The 25,946-nt window shown below is 34.1% G+C and overlaps 1 protein-coding gene across 1 annotated transcript in view; it reads left to right on the forward strand.

The window, feature by feature from the left end:
* AHR (aryl hydrocarbon receptor) overlaps positions 1-25,946 on the forward strand; it is a 61,059-nt gene that overhangs the window by 16,410 nt on the left and 18,703 nt on the right. The window contains exons 3-4 of the mRNA XM_014894398.2: positions 21,322-21,434; positions 24,589-24,678. Of these exons, the coding sequence (XP_014749884.2) occupies positions 21,322-21,434; positions 24,589-24,678 (203 nt within the window). The remainder of the gene's footprint in view (positions 1-21,321; positions 21,435-24,588; positions 24,679-25,946) is intronic.

A 25,946-nucleotide genomic window follows, 5' to 3' on the forward strand; every position in this document is an offset into this window, starting at 1 on the left:
GACTAGAAGTTTCTGCAAAGGACAAGGAAGGAATCATCTTTCAGGCCAAGCACATGCATGTGGCTTTTAACAAGATAAGCCCATGGGCTCTGGCAGTGAAATAAGCTGAGAGTAACTCCCGTATCCCAAGTAGAGAAAAGACAGTCTTGGTCTGGAAAGGAAGCAATCCTCCAAAAGCCCACTTGATTCTCTTGCTATAATTCAGTCATTTCAGAATGCCTTCTGCTAAATTGCTGAGAAGTTATGAACTGGCATAAAAATACAACTTCATCTCTTTTGGTGAAACGTATGTTTTCCTCCCTCAATTTAAATAAGAGATAATTCTGTTAGACAGTGTTTATTCATTAATTTTTTTATATAGCAAGGGTTGGAATTGAATGATCTTGTAAAGAAACCTTCCAAACTCGCTTCCATACCCTTTTAATGCACTAGTTGTAAAACTCAACATTGCCTTTTACTAGTAGAATAAACTCTCCTCTTTCATGTATGGAATATAATTGACAATTTCCGTTTTTTCAGTTAAAATGATAGAGAAATCCCCCAGGCAAAAATCCTATGAAATTGCTATTGAGCCATCAGTTCAATGAAGATAAAGTTCAGGCTTTGATTCAATAGAAAAAAAGAAAAAAAAAAGAATTTGAGTTAATGTTTGAGCACCAGGTCCAAGTTTGCATGAGGTGAGTTGCCTAATGAAACTGATGAATAAGAAAATAACTGGGAACTATAAAGGGAATTTAAAAGCCACTTTTGATTTCTAGCCTTTATAATAAAAATTAGTACGGATGTATAAAAAGGAGCGGTTATTTTAATGTGATTCTTCTCTTAAGCAAATAGTTTAACTATTTCAGAATTAGTGATTTATTAAAAAAATATGGTATTAGCTGTTTTTTTTTTTTGTTGCTATTAATTTGTTGTCTTTTCTACAAACCAAAAGCCTAAAAAATGGCAGTTTAAACAATATGTAATATTTGATTAGTTTTTGCTTTGTTCTAACATATTGAAAAATTGTTATAGGAAGAAAAAACTCTGATTTTAGGAAACCAAAGGCTCCAAAGTAGGAAACTCTTAATCTAGGTTCAACTTTCCATAGATCTTATTATGTTAGCAATTAAATTACTTCACTTTCTTCTTTGGTTTTTCATGCCTCACCTAAAAAAAAAATTAGGAAGCCCTTTTTCCTCCCCTTTTTGTGGCTAAAGCAGTATCATATTAATAGAAACCAATATGCCCCTCTTAATGACCTTTTTTTTCTGAAGAGGCAAAGAAGATGTACCAAGAGAAGCAACTGAATGGGGAAATAGCTCAGAAGAAATGTGTGTATGCCAGGATATGGTTTTGTTGATTCAGTAGGTGACTGTCATCTCTGTGATAGTTAGGGGACAAGAGTTCATTGCCTTTAAGTCTTGAAACCACAAGCAGTATACAGTTTGGTATGTGGTTGTTAAGCTTCAAAGCCCAAGTGAGAGATTACAATTTTGAACAAGTATACATTTCCTCAGATTTACTTTTCTGTTTTCAAGTACAAGATAATAGCAAAAGTGAAGTTTTATTCCTTATGTGTGTTTTAAAAAAAAATGTGAACCAAAATTTTATCAGGTGACTAGGTGCAAGTGGCTAACCTTAAGAGCACTGCACACTGGTTGCTGTTCTGCTGCATTATCCATGTGTCATATGCAGTCATTCTCAAGGCTTGTTTTTTCCTTACCTCTGCTTTAAGTTGAGAACTACCACATTAGAAGCTTAGAAATTCTCACCCACATTTGACCCTCTCTGACAAAGACATGATAGTTTATTCCAGATCCTGTATTTAAAATGTCCTGTAACCTTCTGCCCACTTATTGCTCTCAAAAATTGCAAACTGCCTTTCAGCTCCAGTATAAATCTCACTTTGCCTTCCTTTTACCCTCCCTGAATCTGGGAGCCTGATGGGGGTATTTTCAGCAAGATGCATACACATGCTTTTAGGCTTTAAGGGAATGAGCATTCATTATTGTATAGTGGTTGCAACTACTTATGACTGCATTTTCATTTTTCTATTCTTTTTTATTTGGTCTTCATTCTCACACCCACATCAGGAGCAATGGCTCCTAGTAGCATAGCATGGTTTGGGAACATCTGCTATAGGAAGTACAACTGTTTGTGTGAGCAAAGACTTGAGTCTTCCAAATGTAGTGACTGAACTCTCATTTTCGTAGGTTGGTGTATGTTGACTTAGTGTGCTGTTTCTGGACTGAATAATTATCACGCTGTGAAATAAGTTCAGTATCAGTCACTTAAGGAAAAAAAAATACACAACTTGGTTGTTGGTTTTACCTTCTACTTAAGAAAATAGGGTTGTGTTAAGTACTGCTTTGTAGCAACAGGATATGTCCTCCATTTAAGAGAGACTACTGCATAAACACTTAACATTCCACACTTAATGCTGTTAACGCTTTCTTTAAAAAGCAACATTAAAAAGGCTAAAAACATATACAAAACCTGAGTTCAGCTGACCTGTGCAGCAGAGCTTGGATTGGTTTTAATCAGTGTTGTGAGCAATTCAGATCTATAACAGCAGATATTTATTTTAATCTTTCAGTGGTCTTAGGAGAAACACCAATCTAGTTCAACAAGCAATTTAGGGCTTGCTGAGCTGTGTTTTTGGAATGTCTTAAAAGAAAGTATGCTGTGAAAGTTGAAGAAAATCATCCCATGCACAATCTGATGAAACTTCAAGTTCTTGGGTTAGGTGAATGTTCTAAAACAAAGTATGGTATATACGTTAGGCAAATCTAGTAAAATCTAATGTCTTCATTCTGTAAAAGGTTTCTAAAACCAGTAAGTTTGTTTCAATGTTAGTACTTCAGCCAAAATTTAAGAATGTCATGGCTACTGTTAATGCTTTTAAAAGAGGCATGTTCTACGTGGGTGTGATATTGTAGGGAAAAGGGTTCAATTACTGTACAACTAATATTTTGCAAAACATTTTGCTCTAAGCATGCAGCAGGCATTTTTTAATTAATTACTTTTATTCATAATTTTTCTGTAATTCATAATGCAAGTTTACTGTTTGTTAGTAGTAAATTTTATAGGCAGTATGGGCTGTTGTGACTTGGGGAGTGAGATTTAGCCAACATTTGTGTATTTGCCTGGATGGGAGAAAAAAGAACATTAGGAGTTCAGGCATTAAGCTACTGATGTTCATGCTAGCTTTCCATTTTAGTGGGTATAGCACTAGAATGTGATCTTTCACACGTGACATTTCTAGTACCTCAAAAGTCAAGAGATCTTCATCAAGAATTTTTTTGAGGATAAGCTGCTGATGTTACGAGATTTGCATGTTTGAGCTGAATTAGGAGTAGTTCAGCAGAACATTGTCAACGAAATTTACAATTGCGTTTAGTCTGATTTGTATATTTTGAAAACATTTTAAAACCCCTGCTTACCTATTCAAATCACTTCAGAATTCAAGAGCAAAATAGACATTTGCTTCTCTGAAACTCTATTGGAAGAAAAGGTTACTAGGCTGTTTCAGTTCAAGATAAGGTTGGGTGTTTCTGTTGCTGATTTAATGTTTTTGCATTAGTGATACAGAAAGGAATATGGATTGAGAAAATGTTTTTTAAAAAAAGATGGTGGTCTGGACTTTTGAGTATTACGCTGTGCTCAGTGTTTTCCTTCTCTGACACAACTTCTGCTTAATTAAAAGTGCTTGCTGTAATGAGAATAGACTTAAAAAGGAAAATCTGGTTTTGCTGGACAGGTCAAGTAATTAGGCTAACTTTTGAAAATGATAAAAGGGCTTGATTGTAGGCAAAAAAAAAAATTCTGAATGGGTCAGTGTGTGCAAGCAGGTCACCCCTCACCAAATGCTTCCAAGCTGCCTACTCATCATAATGTGTGATTTAGGATATGTTAAAAAGCAAAAGTTGTGGCAAACTTTCAAGAAGTCATGAATGCATGATATGGCTCCGTTGTATTTTTGACCTCTTTCTGAATTGTTTTCCCAATAAAATTTAGAGTGTAAAAAAAATGGAATTGCATGCAAGACTGGATGAAAATAGAAAGCACTTACAAAATCACTAGGATGCATATCAGAGAATTAAATATGAAAGACGTAAAAGAGAAAGCTGTAAAATCAGTGTGCACAAACAAGAAGTTTAAAAGCATAATTAATATAACAAAGAAGAAAATTTTACATTAAGCAATAAGGAAGCCTGGAAAACAGTGGAAAATTGTAATGAATGTTATAAGCTATACGGGAAAAAAAATCAGGCAAAGGATTGGATTACTAACAATGTAAAAAATGTAATGGGTCTTACAGTGCCTTTTATAACTAAAGAGAAGAAAGCATTAGAGGTATTAATAACAGAATTAGGTTCTACCTGTTATGTTCAAGAATGCTGGTTCAGTCTTATAAGCTTGTTTCTTGCAGGATTTGAATCCATTTGAAAAACAGAAGAATGCAACGAAAAACTTGCACAAAATCAAGAAACCACGTCTGTGTTTGAGAGTAACCTTAGCAAGTGTTTTCATTCTGTGCCTTGCAACTTCAAAGTACTTTGCCATCCTTTTATATCACCTGTAACACCCATGCCAGTCTGTGTTGGTATGTGTTTCTTGTGCACATATTTACTGACATTCCCATTCCTGGGATCAAGTAGCAGTGCTGAGGGGCAGCTAACCCTGTGAAATGCATCTTCTCTCTGGAATGCTATGGCTCGAGTAAGCCACTACATCTCACTCATGATGTACAATGACGTTTTTGGAAGGGCTCTCACTCCTGCACTTCAAATAGTGTCTGTCTCCATTAACAGACAGAAAACTACCTGCTATCCTTTTGTGCCTTCCTCTAACTGAGGATACCTGACTGTTAGTGACTAAGCTGGTCAGACTAACCTAAATAGCTGAGACTGTCCTTCCATTTTAACCCTTCACTTTATTTTCCCAGTTTAAGCTCCTAAGTGTCCTAGAAAAGAATATAGCCATGTTCATTTTTGCCTCTTCTCTCCCGGGAAACCTATATATAAATTATTTTATAATCTCTTTGAGAGGATTTGTCTGATTAAGGAACATAAATGAATGAGGAGGGAAGGCAGTATCAAGTGGAAGATGACAGATTCAGATGATACTCTATTAGATGGTTATAACTGGTCAGAAAAAACTACTGCTCTAAGCCCATATGGGAGAAAATGACTTGTGCAGACTCTTTCAGTGCTATTCAAAGCCCTGTACTGCTTAAAAAACTCTTATCTAGGTGAAATCATACAGGAAAAGATTTGTCTCCCATTGGATTTGGTAATGGCCCCCAAGCCCACAGTTGCTCATGTTCATAAAGTGGGTCATGTTTTCATTCTAGACGAAAATAAAACACGGGAATTTACACTGTATATAAATATTTTCATACTTGAGGTATCTTTCAAGTATTCTGAAGATTCTTTGTCTGCATTAGCTAACCCCGCTCTATAGGCATATTAAAGTAAATGTCAAAGTAGAGACACCTTAAATTAAGTGCAAGAGACTTTTAGAGAAATTGCTTCAATTTCTTTGGCTTTTTTTACGAAGGTACAGAAGTGAGAATACACTTACATTTCAGACATTTTCAGATATTCTGACTCACGGTTTCATGATGGGCTATGTGATTCTTACAGGGATCCTTCTAGGACTCCCTGGTGGGAATTCCTGCCTTTGTAGAGGTGTTTACTGACTTTTATATGTCATGACCAAATTCTCTCCTTTCTGTTTGCCTTCTGTGATGGAAGAACCCAGTAGGTGCACTTAAGAAGCTTCTTTGCATCAAAAACTTCAACTCTAAATTCAGGGAACTTTTAAAATGTGAAACATACTATTTAATGTGCACAGATGTACTTCAGGCTTATAGGTATGTGGAAGGTACTCTGGAAGATATGTAGTCAAGATTATCACTTTCCAAGATCTAACACCGGATGATTTAATCTCCCCTAATTAGAAACTTAAATCTTAACAGGATGTACCCCATGTGGCAGCATCTGAGAGATGCTTAGGGAATCAGTTCTGTGTTTCAATAGCTTTTCCTTTTTTTCAATGGTTTTCCTTCTGATATTGATCATTGTAGTCAGGAGACAAAGCACTAACAAGTTTCCCAAAATGCCACTTTCTTTTGTAAAAACAACCTAGGAAATTAAAAAAAAAAAAAAAATCCATCTAATGGGATATCTACTTCATTTAGATTATATTAAGGTCACTGAACTCTCTTCCTCTTAAGACATTGATAATAACCTTAAGCAATTTACACTTAAAGGATAATTGTGTAATTTCTAGTAACTCAAAAATTAATCTCAGCCTGGTAAATTGTTAGCTGGTGCAGTAAGTTAAAATATAACACTGCTGCAGCATCACCTTTTCTATGTACATCTCTGAGAATAAATATTGCTGTCTACATTCTGAATATGATAATGAACTACATGTTACTCGAATTTAAAGGTTGTCACCCCACTTAAAGGCTCTGTATAAGAAAGTTCCATGCATAAGATAAATGGAACTAAGAGATGCAAATAATAAATTATTTTATAAAAGCTGTTTATTTTTGTGTTTTTATGCCATGCAACAGTGAAAGTTGCAATCAGTTCTGATTCTTTTGTCTGTTTTATGAGCAGGATGAATTGCTTATAGCAGAAGCTTTTGCTGTTTTGCTTGCAGAACAAGTTGATTCCAGATTGGATGTAAAGTATTTATTACTTGAATTTATTCTGCAAGGCTGGCAGCTATATATTTATGTATGCAAAGTGTAATACTGCTAAATGTTTGGAATGAAATAGTAGATTTTTGTTGGCACTAGGATCTAAGGATGGAAATGCCATTTGTTACATAAAAGCAAAAAACTGTAAATTACTACAGTACTAACTAGACTAAACACCCACAGTTCCTTTCATGAGAAATACATTACTGAATTACATATAGTTTATTTTTAATTCACCCCTAAATTGTTCCAGTTATGTTTGAGGAGAGAGACAAGTATCAATAGTTTTCAGAGCCTGCATGAAGAGCAGGAAAATAAATCTGATACATCAGATACTGCTTTTTTAATAACTTCTTTTGTTGCTAGAGCTAAAAGTGGACTAGGAAAGCTCATAGAAATATTAACTTTTTATCTTCCCTGCAAAGCCAAGCTATCTTGAAGAAAGAATGCCTGGCAATTTTGTGAGACTGAATAAGATCAATTAAATCTCAGAAATTGTGTATTTCCTTTGTGCAAAACAGATCATGTCTATCCCACCTGTTATTATATCTTTGTACAGGTCAGTACCTTTTTCTGCTTGTACATTAGTATAGTCTTCACCAGTAATATGGTATTTTTATTATGCTTATTATATATTATAGTATATTTTTATATAAATAAAAATATATTTTTGATTTCCTTTTACACTTGAATTTTTTTAGTTTAAACATACCTGAGAAACCTGTTATGCTTTTAGCAGGGGGAATTTTATTTTATTTTTCTGAATAGTTTATACATATGTACCACAAAGCTGAAACAGCATGGACTAATTTCACTTTTCCTAAACTGGTAAAATAACATAAATAATGAACTTTTCCAGTAGTCTTGCACGGCCTTGTTGTTTTAGTTGAATGTTTGGGTCAGAGTTAAGAACTGGTTATAGAATATTTAAACTTGTAGTGAAAAGATAGTAATGGTAGTCTTCTACTCTTTGTTAAATGCAATGTTGGAGTGAGTGACATTTAATAATTGCCATCACATTTACAAATATTTGATGTATGCAAAGGAAGCTTATAACATTTAGAGATTGCAGTTATGTGTTGCTATATATGTTCTGCTAAACTTTATTTGGGCTCCTAGCTTGCATTAGCTGGTGGTGGTGAATGTTGGGCTGTGGTGATTTACTGCACACTAAGTTCAAGAAGAATCATTGTAGTTGTTTTAACCTGAGCAGTGTGATCCTATGGGCTGTTGTAACTTAAAGGCAAATATGTTCCCTGCTAAAACTATGCCAGCTGTGGAGCAAACCCTGTCCACTCTCAGGTTGGAAAGCAAGCTGGAGGGAAGTGTTTGGGGGCTGTCTCACCTTTCTAAATCAAACTCTTCTGTTCCTCAAACTGTTGCATTTCTTGCCATTTTATTACTTGTGTTTTGCTACAAGAATGAGGATCGTTCAACTTTATATTCATTTGGAATGCAGATATTTGAAGCTGAGTTGCAAAATTAATGAACTATATCCAGAATGTGTTTGTATGCAAGTTCTTCTCCAACAGAGATGAAAACTGCTTAGAAATGGAAACATATTTTACGTCCTTTTATAAATTTGTGATGTATTAAACGTAATGGAAAAATTAAATCCTTAAATTATGATCGGCAGTAGTGTTAAAAAAATGGTGATGTGCAAGGCAGTAAGGGAGATGTGTATAGCTTTTGCCAAAAATTCTCATGTTGCTCTTCCTTCTTTTGTACTGTAAGGTCAGGGAAATTAGTATGAAGTTGTGCCTGGAATCAATCTGAACTTATTTCTACAAAAAAATTCATAGCAGCAGTATATTTGAAAAAAAGTTATTATCGGTATATGCCATAATTTATAAACTCAAATTAAAACACTCTTGGTGAGTTCAGCACAAAGGGCTGTGATGCAGGAAGGAAGTGGAGTTCATCTCACTAACAGTCACCATCTGAATCCTGCAGAGAGCTCTGTGTCATCTTTTCATCTGTCCTATATGCAGCTCTCTCACTAACATATTAAAACTAATAATAGATTCTCATTCTGGTTTATCAAAGCTAATCTGTGATTTGATGGATTAATTTTAGAACTAAAGTAAATGTCTAAAATATGGAAGCAAAACTTAGGTTCTGTTAAAAGATTAAACAAATATGGTGAATAGTCACAACTGGATTATTTTATATAAGAATATATCTTGTCAATGACAGTTGTCAAAGGAACATATTTGTAAGTGTTGTTAATAATTCAAATGGCTTAGTAATGCAGATGGAATCAATTGAGTGAAATTGTCAATAGAGTATTTAAAAGTATTTTTTGCTCTATTTTAGCTTATATTTCAAGTTTTTCAGCTAAATGCATATATTTCTGTAACTGTGTGTTGGGTTTTTTTCCTGATGAGCATAATGAAAGAAAAAGTCACTGTAAATTTTATCTAAGAATCAACTGCACAAGGATAACTTGATGTGTATTTTGGGGAGGAACTGCTCAACTATGAGAAGTGATTTTTCTTTTCTTCTTGGCTAAATCCCAAATATTCTAAGCATATGGAACAATTTAACAGAAAATACGTAATTATCAAACAGATCTGTCTTTGCCACCTTGAAAATTATTTCTTGTGGCAGGGTAAATGAAACCTCATGTTTAGATTTTATTTCATTTGATCTTTTGCTGCTTTGGCAACAGACTACAAAAAAATATGACAGATGGCACCATTAAAATATTACTTGATTTGTGCTTACTCTAATATGAATCTGAATATGCTTGATAAAGGCATGGCACAAACTTCTAACTGAAATTTTGAAGCAAAGTACATTTATCTTGGTAAGAACATGAACAGTATGTGTAACTGTAAAAACAAATTTAATATCATGCAGGTGCTCACAAGAAAATATGTGTACATTATTCCTTTTATTATAAATAAAACTGCAATCAAATTTTGGCTCTAAGCTTGTTTCTGTTTCTCTTTTCTATGTAGAGGCCAATATCAGTGGAACTGAGGAAACTGAAGTATGTGTGGTATTAAAATTAAGAGTTTTCTAGATAGTATGTTGGATGTAGAACCCCAAATTTCGTGTATGAGGTCCTTTATATGGATCTGGCCTTCTGGAATTGTACGGTACCCTGGCCTACAGCCATATCCATCTCTATTGCAATTGTCCACGTTAAAACAATGTTTCCTGTTACATAACCCTTTTCAGAAGTCTGGGAGCCAGACAATTACTGGCTAAACTAAAATGTTAAGAATGTTTTTCACTTCAGTAGCTACAGTTAATAAATACTGATAAGTATTTTTGTAAACTTGTAGTTGTTCTCATTTCAGCTTTTCTGGTGGGACTAAAACAAGTGATGTGGAAGACTTTTTATTAAATTGGACTGAGCTGTCTTTTTTTTCTGCCTTCTGAAGATTTTGGTAGATTCTCTTGAAGGTCGTATTGAAGGGTGCATTCCTGTAGAGCAGGGTTACTCAATTTATCAAAGAGTTTAAAACAACTGAGATTCTCCAGAAGATGTGAGAGATGTCGTTCTGTTTGTCAAGTCGTTAGGGTCTTAAAAATATCACAGGAACAAAGAAGCCTTAGAGAGTACATATTGCAGGAGATGACTATATTTGTCATGTTTAGCATGGCAGAATGCAGGCTAGGGTTTATGATTGCTGTCTGTGAGTATTCCAAGCAGGGTAATACCAAAAAGGGAGAAACACTGTTGAAGTTAATGGGCAGTGTTATCTATCACAGGAGGACATAAGCTGGACATGATAAAATGGTCACTGGTGATTTGAGGACTTCCAGTAAAATAAACAAAATAAGCCTTACTAGAATGTCAGTGAGGGGAGAAAGAATAAAAAAAGAGAAACAACTAAATATTATTGAGATTTAACTAAATATTTACTGTGGTGGTGTGGTGTAACAGCAGTTATTGTCTGAAAATGTTTTATGCCCTTTAAGACATTGCATCTTCCAACTTAGTTTTTTAATGGCATTTCAGGTGCAGTGAAAGTTGAACATGCTTCAAAAAGCATTTTGTGAGGAAATGGTAATTACTTATGTACAGCCTTTCCAATGTTGTTGTTTCTTTAGAAATAAGAATTTATGGAATTCCCAAACAAGAAAGGAATGCGTGTTAAATGAGGAGTCAGTGAAAGGGGCCGTTCTTTCTGAGCATCTAGCAAAGTCTCATGTTTACTGCAAAGCTGAGGAACCAAGTTATGTGGAAGCAGATGGAAATCCCTTTTAAATTGTGCTGTAGTATTGTTAGTGTTGTCAACTTCAGAGATACCAGATACTGCAACAACACACTATGAGCTCTGTGGCCAAGTAGTGTCACAGCTCCAGAGAGATCCTTTTTCCTCTCAGATACCCAGAACAGTCTTTGTATTTCTAGACAGTTTCAAAACAAACAGAATTTCCCCACAGCACAAACAGAAAACAAACAAAAACCCCTAAATCCTCAACACCCCCAATCCCTCCCCAACCAAAAAAATTCTGCCAGTCCACACAAGCTACATGGTTCTTCTAAAGTATGAAACTGCAACGAGAAACTGAAATCTCGGTACTATCCTATCACTCATCTTTCTCTGTATGTGGTTGCCCTCCAGGGCAATCTCATCAAGGCAGAAGCTTTCTGTGTTTATGTGTATCTGTGGGTCAATTGAGTGGCAATGTTTAAGGAGTAGCGTTTAAGTATCTGTCTTGATTTCTGAAGAAGTTTATTAAAAGTAGAATGCAAGCATTTAAAATACTAAGAAAATTGTGTGTACCTTATGCTATGAAAGGGACATATCATTTCTGTATTTAGAATTATTGGGAGTAGGACCTTAATGGGAGTTATTTTTTTTAAATAGTAAGCAAAAATGTATATAATAACTTTAGAAGCTTAAAATCATAAAGTATGTTAAAATATTTATGGTATTGAAGAAAAGGTAGACATACCTTTTAGACATACCATTGAGAACTGGTAGACATACCTGGTAATATTAATGAAAATATTATTTTGCTTTGTGTTCAGTGTTCATGTCTGACTCAATTGAGCAGTTGTTTCTGAAAGATGAGTAAATGAGTTGTTCCAGTAGTAAGTTTTTGTTAATACTTGTGATGTCTAGAGTGTGTTTTAATACTTAAAGTTTTAAATATTTAAAATATTTATTATATAACATCCTGTAATGCTAGAATTACTGGAATAAGCTTTGCAAACTTACACCCATGGTTTCTCTGTGCTTTTATCAGACTGCTTCTATTAGGTTTACTTATGGACAGATTAGAAAAGACCCTCTGTGAAATGAATCCCTGTGGGGACAGCAGATGACAGAGGCAGCAGTTCCCGTTACTCCAAGTCCTCTTCTTCCAGAGTTTGTCTGTGTGCTCCAGTTCGCCTTCTTAGCAGCATTCCTTGGCTTTCTCTTTCCCTCCTCCTTGGGGTTGTAATGAATAAAATATAATTTTCCTTTGCGTCACAGCCTAACCCATAGCAACATAAGTTATATAACACTTGCTGTTGCTATTTCTGTTTTCTGATGCTAGATCAGAAATACAGACCTCTGTCCTGTGCAACCTCCTAGGCACAGTTTTCAATAAAATGTCTGGGATAAAATCCAGTCTGACTTTTTTCCCTTTTTCTTCCTTCTGTATAGGAAGCCATTGAAATTTTTACCTTGTTTGTTATATGGAGACTATAACTATTCATAGATCTATAATTCATAGATTTTGTAGTTAAACGTAGCACACCAAAATTGTCAGGAAAAGTGATATTGAAATCCTGTGCAATTATAAGCTTTGTGTAATCTAATGTAATTTTCATACAGAGCACTGAAATATCTCCCAATCAGAGAATCTCAGCTTTCAAATCTTTACTGTGTTTATTCTTGCACTGCTGGTGGAGCTGAAGTGCCCCTGTTCTGATTTCATGGTTAAGGAAATGAAGTGTACGGTGCCTGTATGATTTCCACCATAACGCACAGGAAGATGATGTCAGAACCACAAAACCATTCCTCCTCTCAACTTTTAGACATATTTTTGATAACTTCTTCATTATATTCAGTCAGTCTCTCTTTCTTGCCTGCCTGCCACCCAGCCTGCCCCACGTGTATGCTGTAGTGTATCTTATAATCCTGTATTTGCTTGAAAAACATAATAGTGCCTGTTACTGTGTGAAAAATAAAAAATATACCTAAGCCACAGATTCTGCACTATTTATTGCTTTCCTCACTTTTGGATAGAGAGTTCTGCTATCTTAAAGAGCTCCCTTGACTGAAGCTGTGGGTTGAGCTGCCACTTTTGCAGGCTGTTGCAGTTACAGCGTTGTTCTTCTAGCATATTTAACCATGAAGTTTTAGATATTTCTCCAAAATAACAGTGGAGACCCAGTATCTTGTCCAAATTCTGTCTCAGGAAGTTGCTATACGTTTAGCCCATCATAAACTCATTAGGTAAGATCTAATTCCTGTCCTGGTTACCTGCTGTTACCTATTCAGCTTTCCATAGGAGACTGAGGTTAGGGTTCATTTCTTCTAAGAAGCTTTTAGCCGGTATAAAAATAATGCCAGGAAGAGTTAGAGATGTTTCATACAGGCTTTCCTGTGTTTCAGGTTCTAGAAAGAAAGAATTTATGATTTTCTTCCTACAGTTTAGTGTTTTCATGTATAGTCATGCATTTAGCAGAACAGTAACTGTTCAGTACAATCAGCTATTAAAATATATCTCCTTGTTTTATTATAAATGAGTTTTAGGATTTAAATTGTGGTCTACTAAGCACACAACTTGTAAAACAACAAATAAGTTACCAACTTGCTGGTTCACCTTTTGTAACTTCAAGATATTTTGAAAAGTAGCTGATATGGGCTTGTATATTTTTTCTATATACATAGCTTAAGAATTATTTAAATGAAAAAAATTGAAAATATAAATGAAAATCTTGTTTATTAGAAGATGTTCCAATAGTATGTTCAAGTATAAGATATCATAAAGTAAGGGGAATAAAAATACTACACTACAGTATTTCTAGGATATGGTGGTTTATCAACAAAAGCTGTTGGGTTTAGAAACTCTTTGAAAGGATTTTTTCTGCTTTTGCTTGTTAGTGTTGGTAAATTTTACTAAACAGCAAAATTAGATTTAGAGAAAAGATTATTTCTTTTTTTCCCTTAGTAGAACAAATGAGTGTACTCATTTACTATCTTATAAGTAATCTTGTGATTCAGAAATGTAATTTCTGGCAAATTTGTGGTTCCCTTTGAGTCTTGGCCAATGAAATTTGATTGAAGTTTAGGTAGAAAAAAAGGTGATACTCTTGCCAAGTTTTTGTCAGTTTTATGATTTATAACTCTGAGCATTGGAAATGTATCCTTGCCTTAGACCTGGAAACCAAGTAGAACTGATCTGAACTCCAGACATGTCAATTTTGAAAGGGCAAGCAACAGACTTCCTTATGCCAAAAATAGCTTTCATGCTAAATTATTTAAGCATATTATTTGATCACACATAAATAAAAAATAGTATTTTTCACTTTGGACCTTTTTTGTACAGTAGGGGAAACGCAAGGTCATTTTAAATTTAGATGGGTTTTGTTAGGTGAACGTGAAATATTGCACGTTCAAAAATCATGGTACTTGGTATTGAGAAAAATGTTGTGTGCTGCTTTTATTCCTCACGTATATTTGTTATATATTGATTGCAATGAAGAGACTGGTTTAGACTCCTGCAGCAGTTCAAGTAATGTGTACCACTTCTGTGCTTTTCTCTTGTTGAGTGTAAAATATGTATGAAGACATGTCTGAAGTGTAAGTACAGCGGGGCCCTTGGGATGTTCTGGAGCTGTACCTTGAGTAATTTCAGTCCAATGCTGACAGAATATTTACTGGTTTATTTTTGGTTTGTAGGTCTGGTTTTATCCATGGTCTCTAAAATGTTCAAATAGGATTCTTAGTAGAACCTTAATATTGAAATTTCTTTATATCAATTATGCCAAAAGTATAAATATTTCCCCGTAGTCTAGCAAATACGTATGGCTATATTGTAGTAGGTGCTTTGGTGGCAGACACTATAGGTTCTATTAAAATGTGCTTATGAATCAATGTACCATGTCTTCTGAGGCTGAAGGTTGGTTGTTACTAATTCTTAAAGTATATTTGGCTTTTATATGGAAAGTAAAGGCAGCTCCTGGGTATGCTTTATTGGTAATTTTTCTGCTTTAAAATATATTATTTGAAAAGCAGTTCTAGTATTGTCATAATTAGATGCCTTTCTTGATGCTTAAGGGGGAAAAATGTATCCTTTGTTACTAGTCACAACCAAAGATACAATTTCATCCTCATTTTTCTTATATTTACAAAATCTGGTTATTCAACTTCCATGACTACTCTTGTAAGGTATTTTCTTTTGATATTGCTCTGAAATCTTCTGATGTTGCTCTGCACATCAGAAAAGTGATCTATTTTTTTAGGTTTTTATTGATGTATTTACATTTTTGTTGTTTCAATGGTAATGGAGAACACATGTTGTTATACATTGCTCCATCCATTCACAGTTTACTGTAATTTAGAAGCTGTACTGTAATTTATAATATGGTTTACCAGGGAGACCGGTCTTAAATTACTTCATATTCAGACATGTAAGGAAGAAGACCCACTGTAAATCTATCTTGGCAATTATTAATGAAAATATAAATATATAAATGAAAAATAATTATACAATAAACATAAATAATAAATCATCGTTATATATTAATATATAGTATTAATATTAATATTGCCAATATAATATTATACATTAATATTATGTATTAATATTTTTATAATAATATCTAAATAAAAATTTTAAAAGGTAGGAAATGAAAAATTTAAAAATGAAAAACACAGTGAAAACCTTTTCCCCTCATGTGTAATGTGTTTTGCTTGTAAGTGCAGCCTACACAGAAATCAGTCTTACCTCATGTAACATAACTACAACTTTTGAACTAGTAATTCTGAATTTTATTTATTTTCTTTTATATCTCTGAATACAGAGCAATCCTTCACAAGTTATATTACTAAAATGTAGTTTTTTCCTATGTAGAAGTGTAGCTATTTACAAAATATGAAGTAGATGCATCTTTTATCTTTCTAGAAAAATAGTTGCATTTTTTCCTTGTATTACTTAACTTTCATAAACATTTTTACCTTAAAAGTGTCAGAGATTGCAAGTACAAAATGTTTTATATAATCTTAAGTAATGGAAATAGATAAGGTTGCATGTAGATACATGGGTGTGTGTATATATAATACTTAATCCCACTTAAAATGGATCTTTCACGAGTATAAACAGTTTAGCTTATGTTAATGATTTAGGCAAGAGTTTAATATTAAACTACTGTTTTCTCAGTAGTGCCCTGCTTGTCTTGTGTTAGCTGGTGACCTTCGTGTTGAAGCTTAGCATTTGTTGCTGGAGCAAGACCACCCCCCTCAAGAGAGTTGTTGTTTTTGTACAGTAATCTAGAACAGACAAGTAGAATTTATAAATCGACTGAAAAGGTTATGAAACGGTCTCAATTGGCTTTGACTGCAAACTTTGACCTGTTTGGCCGGATTTTGGAAACTGTGCCAAGATTTGATTTAAAGCAGTTCTGGGAAAATCTGTAAGATTAAATTTCAGGACTGCATGACTGATGTGCTAGTGATATATTTGCAATATTAGACAAGTGTTGCTTCAATACAGTTTTAGGCTTGAACAGATCATTCACCTAAAAGTAAAAATTATCTCAAGTGTGATTCAAAGAAATTTGTTACATCTCAATATAATTTTAAAAGGTCTGTTTAAAATTTGGCATCTTGTTATTCTGTTCTCTACACCTCTCAGGAGTCAGCTACCATGACTTCTTTAAAGAAATTTGCTATGCTTTTTCTTTGGGGAAGAAAAGCTAGGGAAAGGAAAAGGTTCTAAACACATCGTACTTTGGTATGGTTTCCATGAAATTTTTCAGCCAGCAGTTGCTGAAATGGTTTTATTCAACACTCTAATAACATGTGGCTGGATTAGATGAATTTTGAGATGGAAAGTTTAATCATACATTTTTTCACTCCTTTGATAAAAAGAGACATTTGGTGTGTGAATGGTCAGGTTTCAGTGGAGAAAAATCTCTCCAGACTTTACAGCTGAGCACCAGCAAATGTGCATTTATGTCAGAAAAACCTCTTTATTCACTCAACACAGAAAAAAATAACTTTTATTTATTTTTTCTCATTGACTTTGTTCTTTCTGATGACTTGGGAAAAAAAATTACTTTTTTCCAAATTTAGAAGTTTCTAGAATTGAGGAAAACAGTGTAATAAACTTGATTTGGCTGAGTTGAGTATTGACAGTGTCCTGTACCCACTGATGGATGCTACTCTGTTCTGTGGTCAGATTATTACATAAGATATTAGTCACATAGAGGTTAAAGGCGTTTTTATTAGATTTCTTTGTTACTGATATTTCTTTTGAATATTTATATAAGTGTTGTAGGTGTGTCACTTCTTTCATGAATAGGGGAAGTAGAACAGTTTTTGAACACCTTTGCCTTTAACAATGTATATTGTATTCTTATAGTAATAGTAAATTCTACAGTTCAAGTATGAATGTGTTAAATATGACTTCTGCATGAATGGTCGTCAGAAACTTGGCTAGGTAGTTGCTAATATATATACACTTTATGATGAATTCTCTGCATCTCCACTTACTTTATGAACTTTGCAAGAGTCAGTACAGGTAGGGTCCTCTCATGTGCATCAGTTAGAGTGAATTTGCACTTCTGCTATGACAATTTTTGATTCTCTGCTGTTGTAATTTCTTGTAACGAGAATAAGGAGTCATAGTTTACAAGATTTCTGTTGAATGTGCTCTAGTAGCTACAGGTTTTTGCCTGGTCATTGACTTTGCAAGCTGAGGTGGATGAAATAGTGGAGCTGGGACTTGAGAACAGCAGCCTGCCAAGTGAGGAAGTCATGGCAAAGGTTCTTGAGAACAGGAGTGACAGCCTGGAAGGAAGAGGATGCTGGTTGTGGGTTGAAGCATGAGGGAAGCATACCTACCAAGTATAAATCCCAGAGATCAGGTGTTTGAAGGTGAAAAAGACCTTCTTCATCTTGGACTAGAGTCTCTCTTGAAGGAAAGTAGAGATTAAATGAGATGGTGGATAGACTTAGTTTTTCAATAATTTTCCTCAGATGATCTTCTGAACATCTCAGCAGATAATGAAATTAATCTATCATGAATTATTAGTTGATTCAGCAAGCTGCTAAAACTCATGCAGTTTCTTATACTGACTGTTGATCCCTGGAAAGAGGACGACCACCTAATACCTGTTGCCCTTATGTATTGAAAAGAATTTTTTAATGAATTCTTACATGGTTTTAAAATGAGAGATGACTTTTGGCAGTAGTTGGAACTCAATTTCTATAATTCTGTTTCAGAGCTGAAGAAGTAGTTGTATTGCAAACATTTTTTTCCCCCACTCCACACTGTTAGCCTAATAAAGTACACTACATCTCCATATAAGCTTCTTATCACCTGAATGTAACAGTTAAATTCAGAGATAAGAAGCTGGTAAATACTGATGTAATCATTGTTATTTAATTTATCTTTGTAGATGTAATTGTAAAAGCAACTGTCTTTTACATTTGCTGGCTTGGGTGCTAAAGCATTTCACAATCATAAAACAAATGTATCAGAATGTATAACTTTTTTGTTCCTGTCTAAATATCACTATCTAGTTCCCTTTGAGATTCAGCTTGTACCTCAAATCAGGGAAGTCTAGGCAATGGAAATGATGCTTATGGCTGGACATAGGATTAAATGACAATCATTAACCTACTTGGAAAGAAGTTGCTTACAATCCAACCCTCCGTCTAAAATTGTGTTTTTAAACAGATGTCTTCTTGGTTTGGTTTTTTTTTTCTTTGCTCATTTGATTTGGGATTTTTTTACAAATATAAGCAAATTTGGTTTATTTTTGATGCTTTAAAATTATTAATGGGAAATTGAGGAGTAATTTGATAGTGAATATAATCTAGAGTAAGCGTACAGATTTTTCCTCTTAAATCTGTGGGAGTATTCATGTTTTAATTCCCTGTGTAGGAAAATTAAGAGGGGATAGCCCACAATAAAATCTATTTAATTCAGAGATTCAAAGACTATAAAGTAATGAACTGTTGAGATTATTTTGTCTAATGACACGAGTAAGATAGACTATGAGAACTAGCAGAACACACATGGCTGATTTTAAACTGGGTGATGTTGACAGTAATACTACTTTTGGATGAATTATGCTTTTTAAGATTTAGTTCTCCTTTCCAGTACCTGTTATTACATCTCTAGCTGGTATTTCTGAGGCCATGTCATTGTGTGGTTAAGTCAGTTCAGAATTGCTGCTTAGCAAGGTGGTCCTCCCATGCTGTAAGGTTCCTTGCTTCTGGAAACCTTCAATTTGACAGTATAGAACATACATTACAAGTGTGCATCCTGGTATCTGGGATTGTTCAGTGCCAGGGACTTGGGAGGCTTGTAGGAGGCACTGGCAGGCCTGTGATTTATCTGTCAGAACAAGGTAAATTTGAGTTTGTTTCTTTTTTTTCAGGAGTTGTATACTAAATTATGGCTATACAGCTCTAATTTCCATTATATCTTCCATTTTTACTAGTCCAGATTGTTGGCAATTTTCCACGTGTCTTAGTTGTAAACAGCTTGATTCCAACCACATTCTGATTTCTGCAAAAGGTGTAGATTCCAATTCAGGAAAATGTTTAACTTCACACGTACCTCTTGTGCACCTTGAAAGGTAAGAGGAATATAGCCACCAATGCATCAGCTATGTTTGAGCTCAGGAGCTCTGATAGATTTTATCTCTCAGACAGTATTTGATCCTATCAGACTCTATAAAAAAAAAACCAAACACTTGTATTTAATGACATATAGTGTTTTGTAGAATGGCCAGGGTGATTAGGCATCTTTATTTGCAGCTTTCACAGCTGAATGTGGAGTTTTTCAATAATCATACAATATAAATTTTAAAACGTTTTCATCTACTGCCTGTTGGCTTCAGGGGTGTTTAGTGACTATTCTATACATTCTTTTGAAATAATGCTAGAAAAAATATTGGCTATGCAACCTACTCACATGAATTCACAACTGTTCCTTGTGTGGCCTGTTGCAGGACATTTTGACTAGCTTGTAGGAAGAACTGAATTAGGGTTTTAATTTCAAAGCAAACCTTTAGATACGTTCTAATCTGATTAATCAGTTAATGACTCTTTAGAACACATTTTACCTCTGAGGTGCCTTTGAGGTATATTTTAATGAAAACAATCTAGCTTGAAAATTCTTAGCTGCCATGATAGCTTTAAAAAAACGTGAAAGGCATCATTTATCTTTCAGTTAATATATGTAGTGTAAAATATAATTTAATGTAATTTAAAAGTGAGTTAACAGAAGTTCTTCAGGATTCTTGACTGAAGTTCTGAACAGTGGAAAAAAGGTTTTCAGCAGGTTGGAAAATCATTTGAAATTTAGGCTGAATATCCCATCATTATGAGAAACTTGTATTTTTCAGAAGTGCAGTTGTTTTTATAGATTTTATTCTCTTATAAATTTCTGTTGCTTTGCAGCATAGAATTTTGGGGTTGGTAGGTAGTGGCCTATAGTTTTATAGTAAATGTTTACGGTACATTGCTCAAGTAATTTTGAGCTATTTAGACACTACAAACCTACTCAGATTAATTTCAGATTTGAAGACTTTTTTTTTTCCCCTCTTTTTTGGAGGGGTGAAAAGTGGGTCAATTCTGAGTTATGGATGATCTTTGAGTATGCAGTTTTATTTGATAGCATCTTGTTTATTAGAAGGATGCAGAGATGGGAATGTCTTTTGGGAGCTTCATAGCAATATGGTTTGATTCTTCTTTTCTTAGTCATTGGGTAATTTTTTCTTAGATATATTTGTGATCTGAATAATGACGATTCATTGTTATAATATTTTATCAGAAGTTGGAAAGAGTGCCTAGTTGTTTAAAAGGTTAAAATTTAACTTTGACGGAAAACACCCACGCCTTTTTGTTTGAAATACCTTTCTTTGTTTTGTTGGGCTTTTTTACTGTGTAGCTTGCATTTAGGGTCCGTGTTTCTTTCCTTCCTTTCCCTGAAGGGAGCTTGAGGTCTAGAGCAGGCTTACCTGTCTGATGAACCATAGTTTGATGTCTGAAATAAGAATAAGTGTGTTTTTCTACCTTAACACTGAGTTGCTATCATCATAGGAAGATGACCTATGAAAACAGAAGTGCACTTTATTTGTCACAAGAGTGACAAACTAGAAGTGAGTCTTATAGTAAAGAGAAGGACAAGAAGTAAAAAAAGGTATAAAATAATGATGCTTGGGTTGATTGCAATAATAATGATTTTGTTGTGAAAGTATTATATCTAGAAAAGAGAAGGATGACAAAATTGGAGGGTTCACCCTAAAGGTAAGGAAAAAGTTTGACATGGAAACAAAAATCTTCATTAGATTGAATTTATAGTATACATAAGCATATAAATATTTTTTTAATACATTTTTTTCTTACACAGAGTAGTAGATAATTACCTAAATTTCTACTGAGCCTTTTAAAGATTGCTCAATTTTTTTTTCCTTTTCTTTGTTCTAGTTGCATTAAAATCTAACTCTACCAGACCAGAAAGAAATGGCATTCAGGAAACCTCTAAAACAGGAAACTGTGGAGAAGGGATGCAGATCCTGGAAGGAGAACTCCTATTGCAGGTGTGCTTTGCAATAGACATATTGTACAAAGATTTAAATTTAAAAAAACCCCACCTATATTAACATACTAGATGCTCACTGATGAGATACAAAAAGTAAGTTTTCTTATTGTCAAATTATTTTTTCATTTTCTTTTGGGTAATACTAAACAGCTCTTGGATTTTCTTTGGTAGTAGGGACTTTAGAGTGAATAGTGGAATATGGGCTTCTCTTCAATGTTTCTAAATAATTTATTAGAGGGAGAGTTCCCATCTCTTTGCATCTGTTGTTAATAAAGATGGTAATATAAAGGAACAGTTTTATGAGGGCCAGGTAAGTTACTAATTTACTGTAAATTTGGTGACGAATTGTCTGAAATTGTCTCTTTAAAAGGCCTTGGGCTTGCTGAAATATCTTGCTTTCTCAGTGGTTTAGAAGAACTCAGCATACATAGTGTAGATCCAGGACAAATTTTAAAATACTTTGAATAACTTTTATATTAACTAATGGAAAATATTGATTTTAAAGTGTGGGATTTTTTAATATTATCTAGCCTCTTTTAATGTCCTAGAGGGTCAAAGCTTGTGGATAATTATATACTAACACGTTCAGATTAAACTCAAGAAATTACAGATATAGGTAAGCTAGGACATGTATTTAATTTTCTAACCTTAATAAAGTATGACAAAGAACTGTGTGGAGTTACTGCCAGCTTTCTTTTAAAGAGAAAAAACCTAAAAAGCTAAAATGTATTATTTATATTGGAGGATTTCATCCAACATATAGGATTTTTATGACTTCTGAGTGGAAGTTATATGAGGGAACTTTTTTCTGGTGTGAAAATTAAATGGCTGATATAGTTATTACTGAAAATTCTGTCTCGCTTCAGAGCAAATGAACCAAATGTCTTAAATGAATTTGTTTTGTAAATATTTTATATATGTGAAAAAATTTATGAGAATGAATATGCAGATAGAGTTTTCTTAGGTTATGTAACAAGTCATAAGTGTGATGAAATTAGGAATTTTCTAGAAGATAGTGGGAATCAGTAAATTATAAATATTGACGAAGTCCTTCCCTTCCACTTATGCTTAGAAGTCTTTCGCAAGTGTCAATAAATTATAACTGATGATGAACATTTCACTTTTATTATCTTCCTACTTTTTTGGTTTTGCCAAGGTGATATAAACATCCTGTTGTTTGTATTTTCTTTTATATGTTTACCAGATTTTTGCTTGCTTCCTAAGTAACAGAAATTGTCTTTTATTTCCAACATTGAAACTGTCATATCAATTCAATGTATTGTGGAAGTAGAGATCAAATACCTAAATGTGCCTTTCTTAAAATCAAGCTACATTTCCTTTAAAATTATTTAGATTATTTCAAATTCTTTTTTTAAATACATAATCTATGTTTATGATAAGACAAATTATGACCTCTAAGAAATTTTTAAAACTGAATTCTCACCAGTAATGAATAATTTTGTGATTACTTTTTATTAGGAGCATTGACAGTAATCTTTAGAGGCACAAGTATCATTTTCAGTTCCCCAGAGTAATAAGCTCAATGAGAAATTTTGATATGTCTCTTAAGAGAATTGTTTTTGGATTGCATTTTGCAAAAACCTCCATCAGAACTCATCTCCCACTTATTGGTATATCCAGATATATGCATTTTTACAGAATTTTTGGCTTAAAGAATGCATATGGCTATCTCAGAAACAATCCTGTTTCGAGATGAGCTGTGTACCAGGACCACTGCAAACTGTGACTGAATTCTAGTTACAGAAGATGTGTGTAGCTCTGTATGAAATGGACCAGAATAACAAATTTTAACATTTGAGACAAAGTTAGCTGCTGTGCAGCTAGCAGGTTTTTTATATCAACCAGCTGAGGTGAAATGCCCTGCAGAACAGGTCAGCAGAGGACACGAGCACCTGCCACTGCAGCATTCTGCTCCCATGAAATTACTGCAAGCTTCATCAAAATCAAGGATTCTCTGTAACCACTCAAGATTTCTTGGATTGGCTATGCTATTTGATTTCAGATTATTACTGATTTTTTTTTTAGCTCATTCTTTATTCACGTAAAATTTACTAAACTTACAAAGAGTTTTGTAGAGCTAAGAACTATTTACGAGAGTAGATTAAATAATATCAACACATGAAATTGGTGTGGTTCACAGCATTTAAAGACCAATCATTTAATCAGATATTTCATTTATATATTATTACTTTGTTGCATTAAGGTATAGGATATCCTTCACTTACTTCACATTTTCTATGTACAATAATTCTGCATAAATTAAGAAGTTTTTTTTAAAAAGTGTTTTGAGTATGCTGGCCAAATTTGCCTTTGAATGCAGCTGAGGAAATTAAGTGGCACAATATACTCAGTCCAGCCCCTGGAGACTGCCTTTTGTTAAATCTTGACTGAAATCCATCGAAATAAATCGGCACCTTTCAGATGAGCTGCCAAGTCACAAATGTGCTGTTTGCTATCACAACAATTGCCACGGACTGTATTGATTGGGAGTTCAGATAAATGCCCTTTGCGTGACTTTGAGTGTGGAGCCGCCTGGTCTGCTGCTCCACGGAGGGGGAAATCTCTTCAAAAACACTGTTTACTTGCAACAGTCTGCTTTTGCAGAGGTTTTCTATTTTAAGTAAACTATAAAATGTTTTCTTGGACTATATAGGGGATCTTGATAGCTTGATTTCCTGTCCACAGTGGCCTGTCTGCACTATGAATAGAATGGATTTTGGACTGGGTTTGTGACATGGCTCTCGTTTGTGCTGTGGGCAGCTGGGGGTGTCCAAGGCTTGAGCCACGCAAGCATTGTGAACTGTGGTTGATTTTAGATAAACTTATAGTTCTTCATACTACTGTCCCTCACCTTGTGCAATCAAGAGTAAAAGTCATCAACATAGTTTGACTTCTCCACTGAATTTTTAAAAAAGTTTGGGTCGTTTTGCTAGATCCAGTTTTCTTCATTTTAACATGTATGCTGTAGAGAGATGCAGTGAGGAATCCTTCTGTTTGTGCTGTTAGATAATTATGTGCTTTTGCATGCTTCATGTTATATTGGGGGAGTACAGTGTACGTAGACCTAGAGCCACAGTAATTATCTGGAATTTTTTCTCTGAGGCTGACAAATTGCTGTGTTTCTTCCCCAGGCATTAAATGGATTTGTGTTAGTTGTTACAGCAGATGCTCTCGTTTTTTACGTCTCATCTACTATCCAAGATTACTTGGGATTCCAACAAGTAAGTTTATTTCTTCTATTTTTTTTTAGAGATTTTGCTTAATTTCAGAGAACATCAGTGTTCATATTTAGGGTCTTAAAATTTTTTTGTAATAAAAAATCTTAGGTACTTTAGGTTGAATTACTTTGAAACCATATTACTTTTCTATCAGCTTACATAGCCAGGATGTCAAGCCAAGCACAACAGGAATATAATTTCCAAAGTTGAGTTAGGCAAGATAGGAAATTTTCACACTTAATTATTCTTTACTGGAACAACTGTTTGAAATTCATACTGTGGTGTTACCCAGTTTATGATGCTGAGTGAGACATAATTCAATGGGAAGGTAATTATTTTAATAGAAACCTTTCACGAAAAATTATTTCCATATGCCTTGAGATTTATAAATATCAAGTGAGTAATTTTGGTATTTTTAGAATTTGTTCTCTTGCTTGTTTATTTATTTAATTATTAATTGCAAAACAAGCATTTTTTTTTTTTTTTTTACTATTTATGATGCGGATCACATATGGCTGAGTTCATTGGGCTTGAAAATCAGGTACCAAAATACTAAAGACTGAGGCATAGCAGGGAAATTCTGCCTTTGTTAGAAAACTCCTGGGATTACTTCACGTGAAGATGATAGAATGGAGATGATAGTTATAGTTCTCAATGGATATCCATGAATACTGCGTATTGGTAGATTCAGCTGCTGTCTAAAAATAGTGAGAAACCTTTCTGGGTCCACAATTTCAGGTAACTGACAAGAGACTGGGGAAAGTTTGTGTAAAAGAAAATATTTCAAAAAAACCCCAGGGTTATTCCTGGGGTTATATATTCCTTCAGTGTTGGAGAATGAAAAAAGACAAAAGGTTGGAAAACAAATTGGGCATAACATTCGTGAAGTAATGCCAGTAAATCAAGTAAGTGCATGATATAGAAGTGAAGTCCTAAAGTTTCAAAAATTAGCATTTTTGGCAATTTATTCTGGAAAATACTGATTGTTTTAAGAAATTCATCATAGCAAAATTTTACCTAGGCTTCTGCTTTTGCCAGTTCATCTCAATTACGTTGGATCTATGTTTTATTTAAATATTTTGTGTTAAAATAATGGTTGGGTTTTTGAAACATGCTGAAAACAGGGATCTTAACTCTTCTCAATCAACTGAGTCTTTTCTTGAATAATTTGAGTGGTTTTTTCAGCCCTTAAATTCCTTTAAGCACTGATCCTTTCTCTTGAGCCTTTGCCATTTAGATCACATTCCTAACCATACAATTAGTAGTGGAAT

Source organism: Sturnus vulgaris, chromosome 1 (genome assembly GCF_052056855.1).
Source record: "Sturnus vulgaris isolate bStuVul1 chromosome 1, bStuVul1.hap1, whole genome shotgun sequence".
Classification (NCBI taxonomy): domain Eukaryota; kingdom Metazoa; phylum Chordata; class Aves; order Passeriformes; family Sturnidae; genus Sturnus; species Sturnus vulgaris.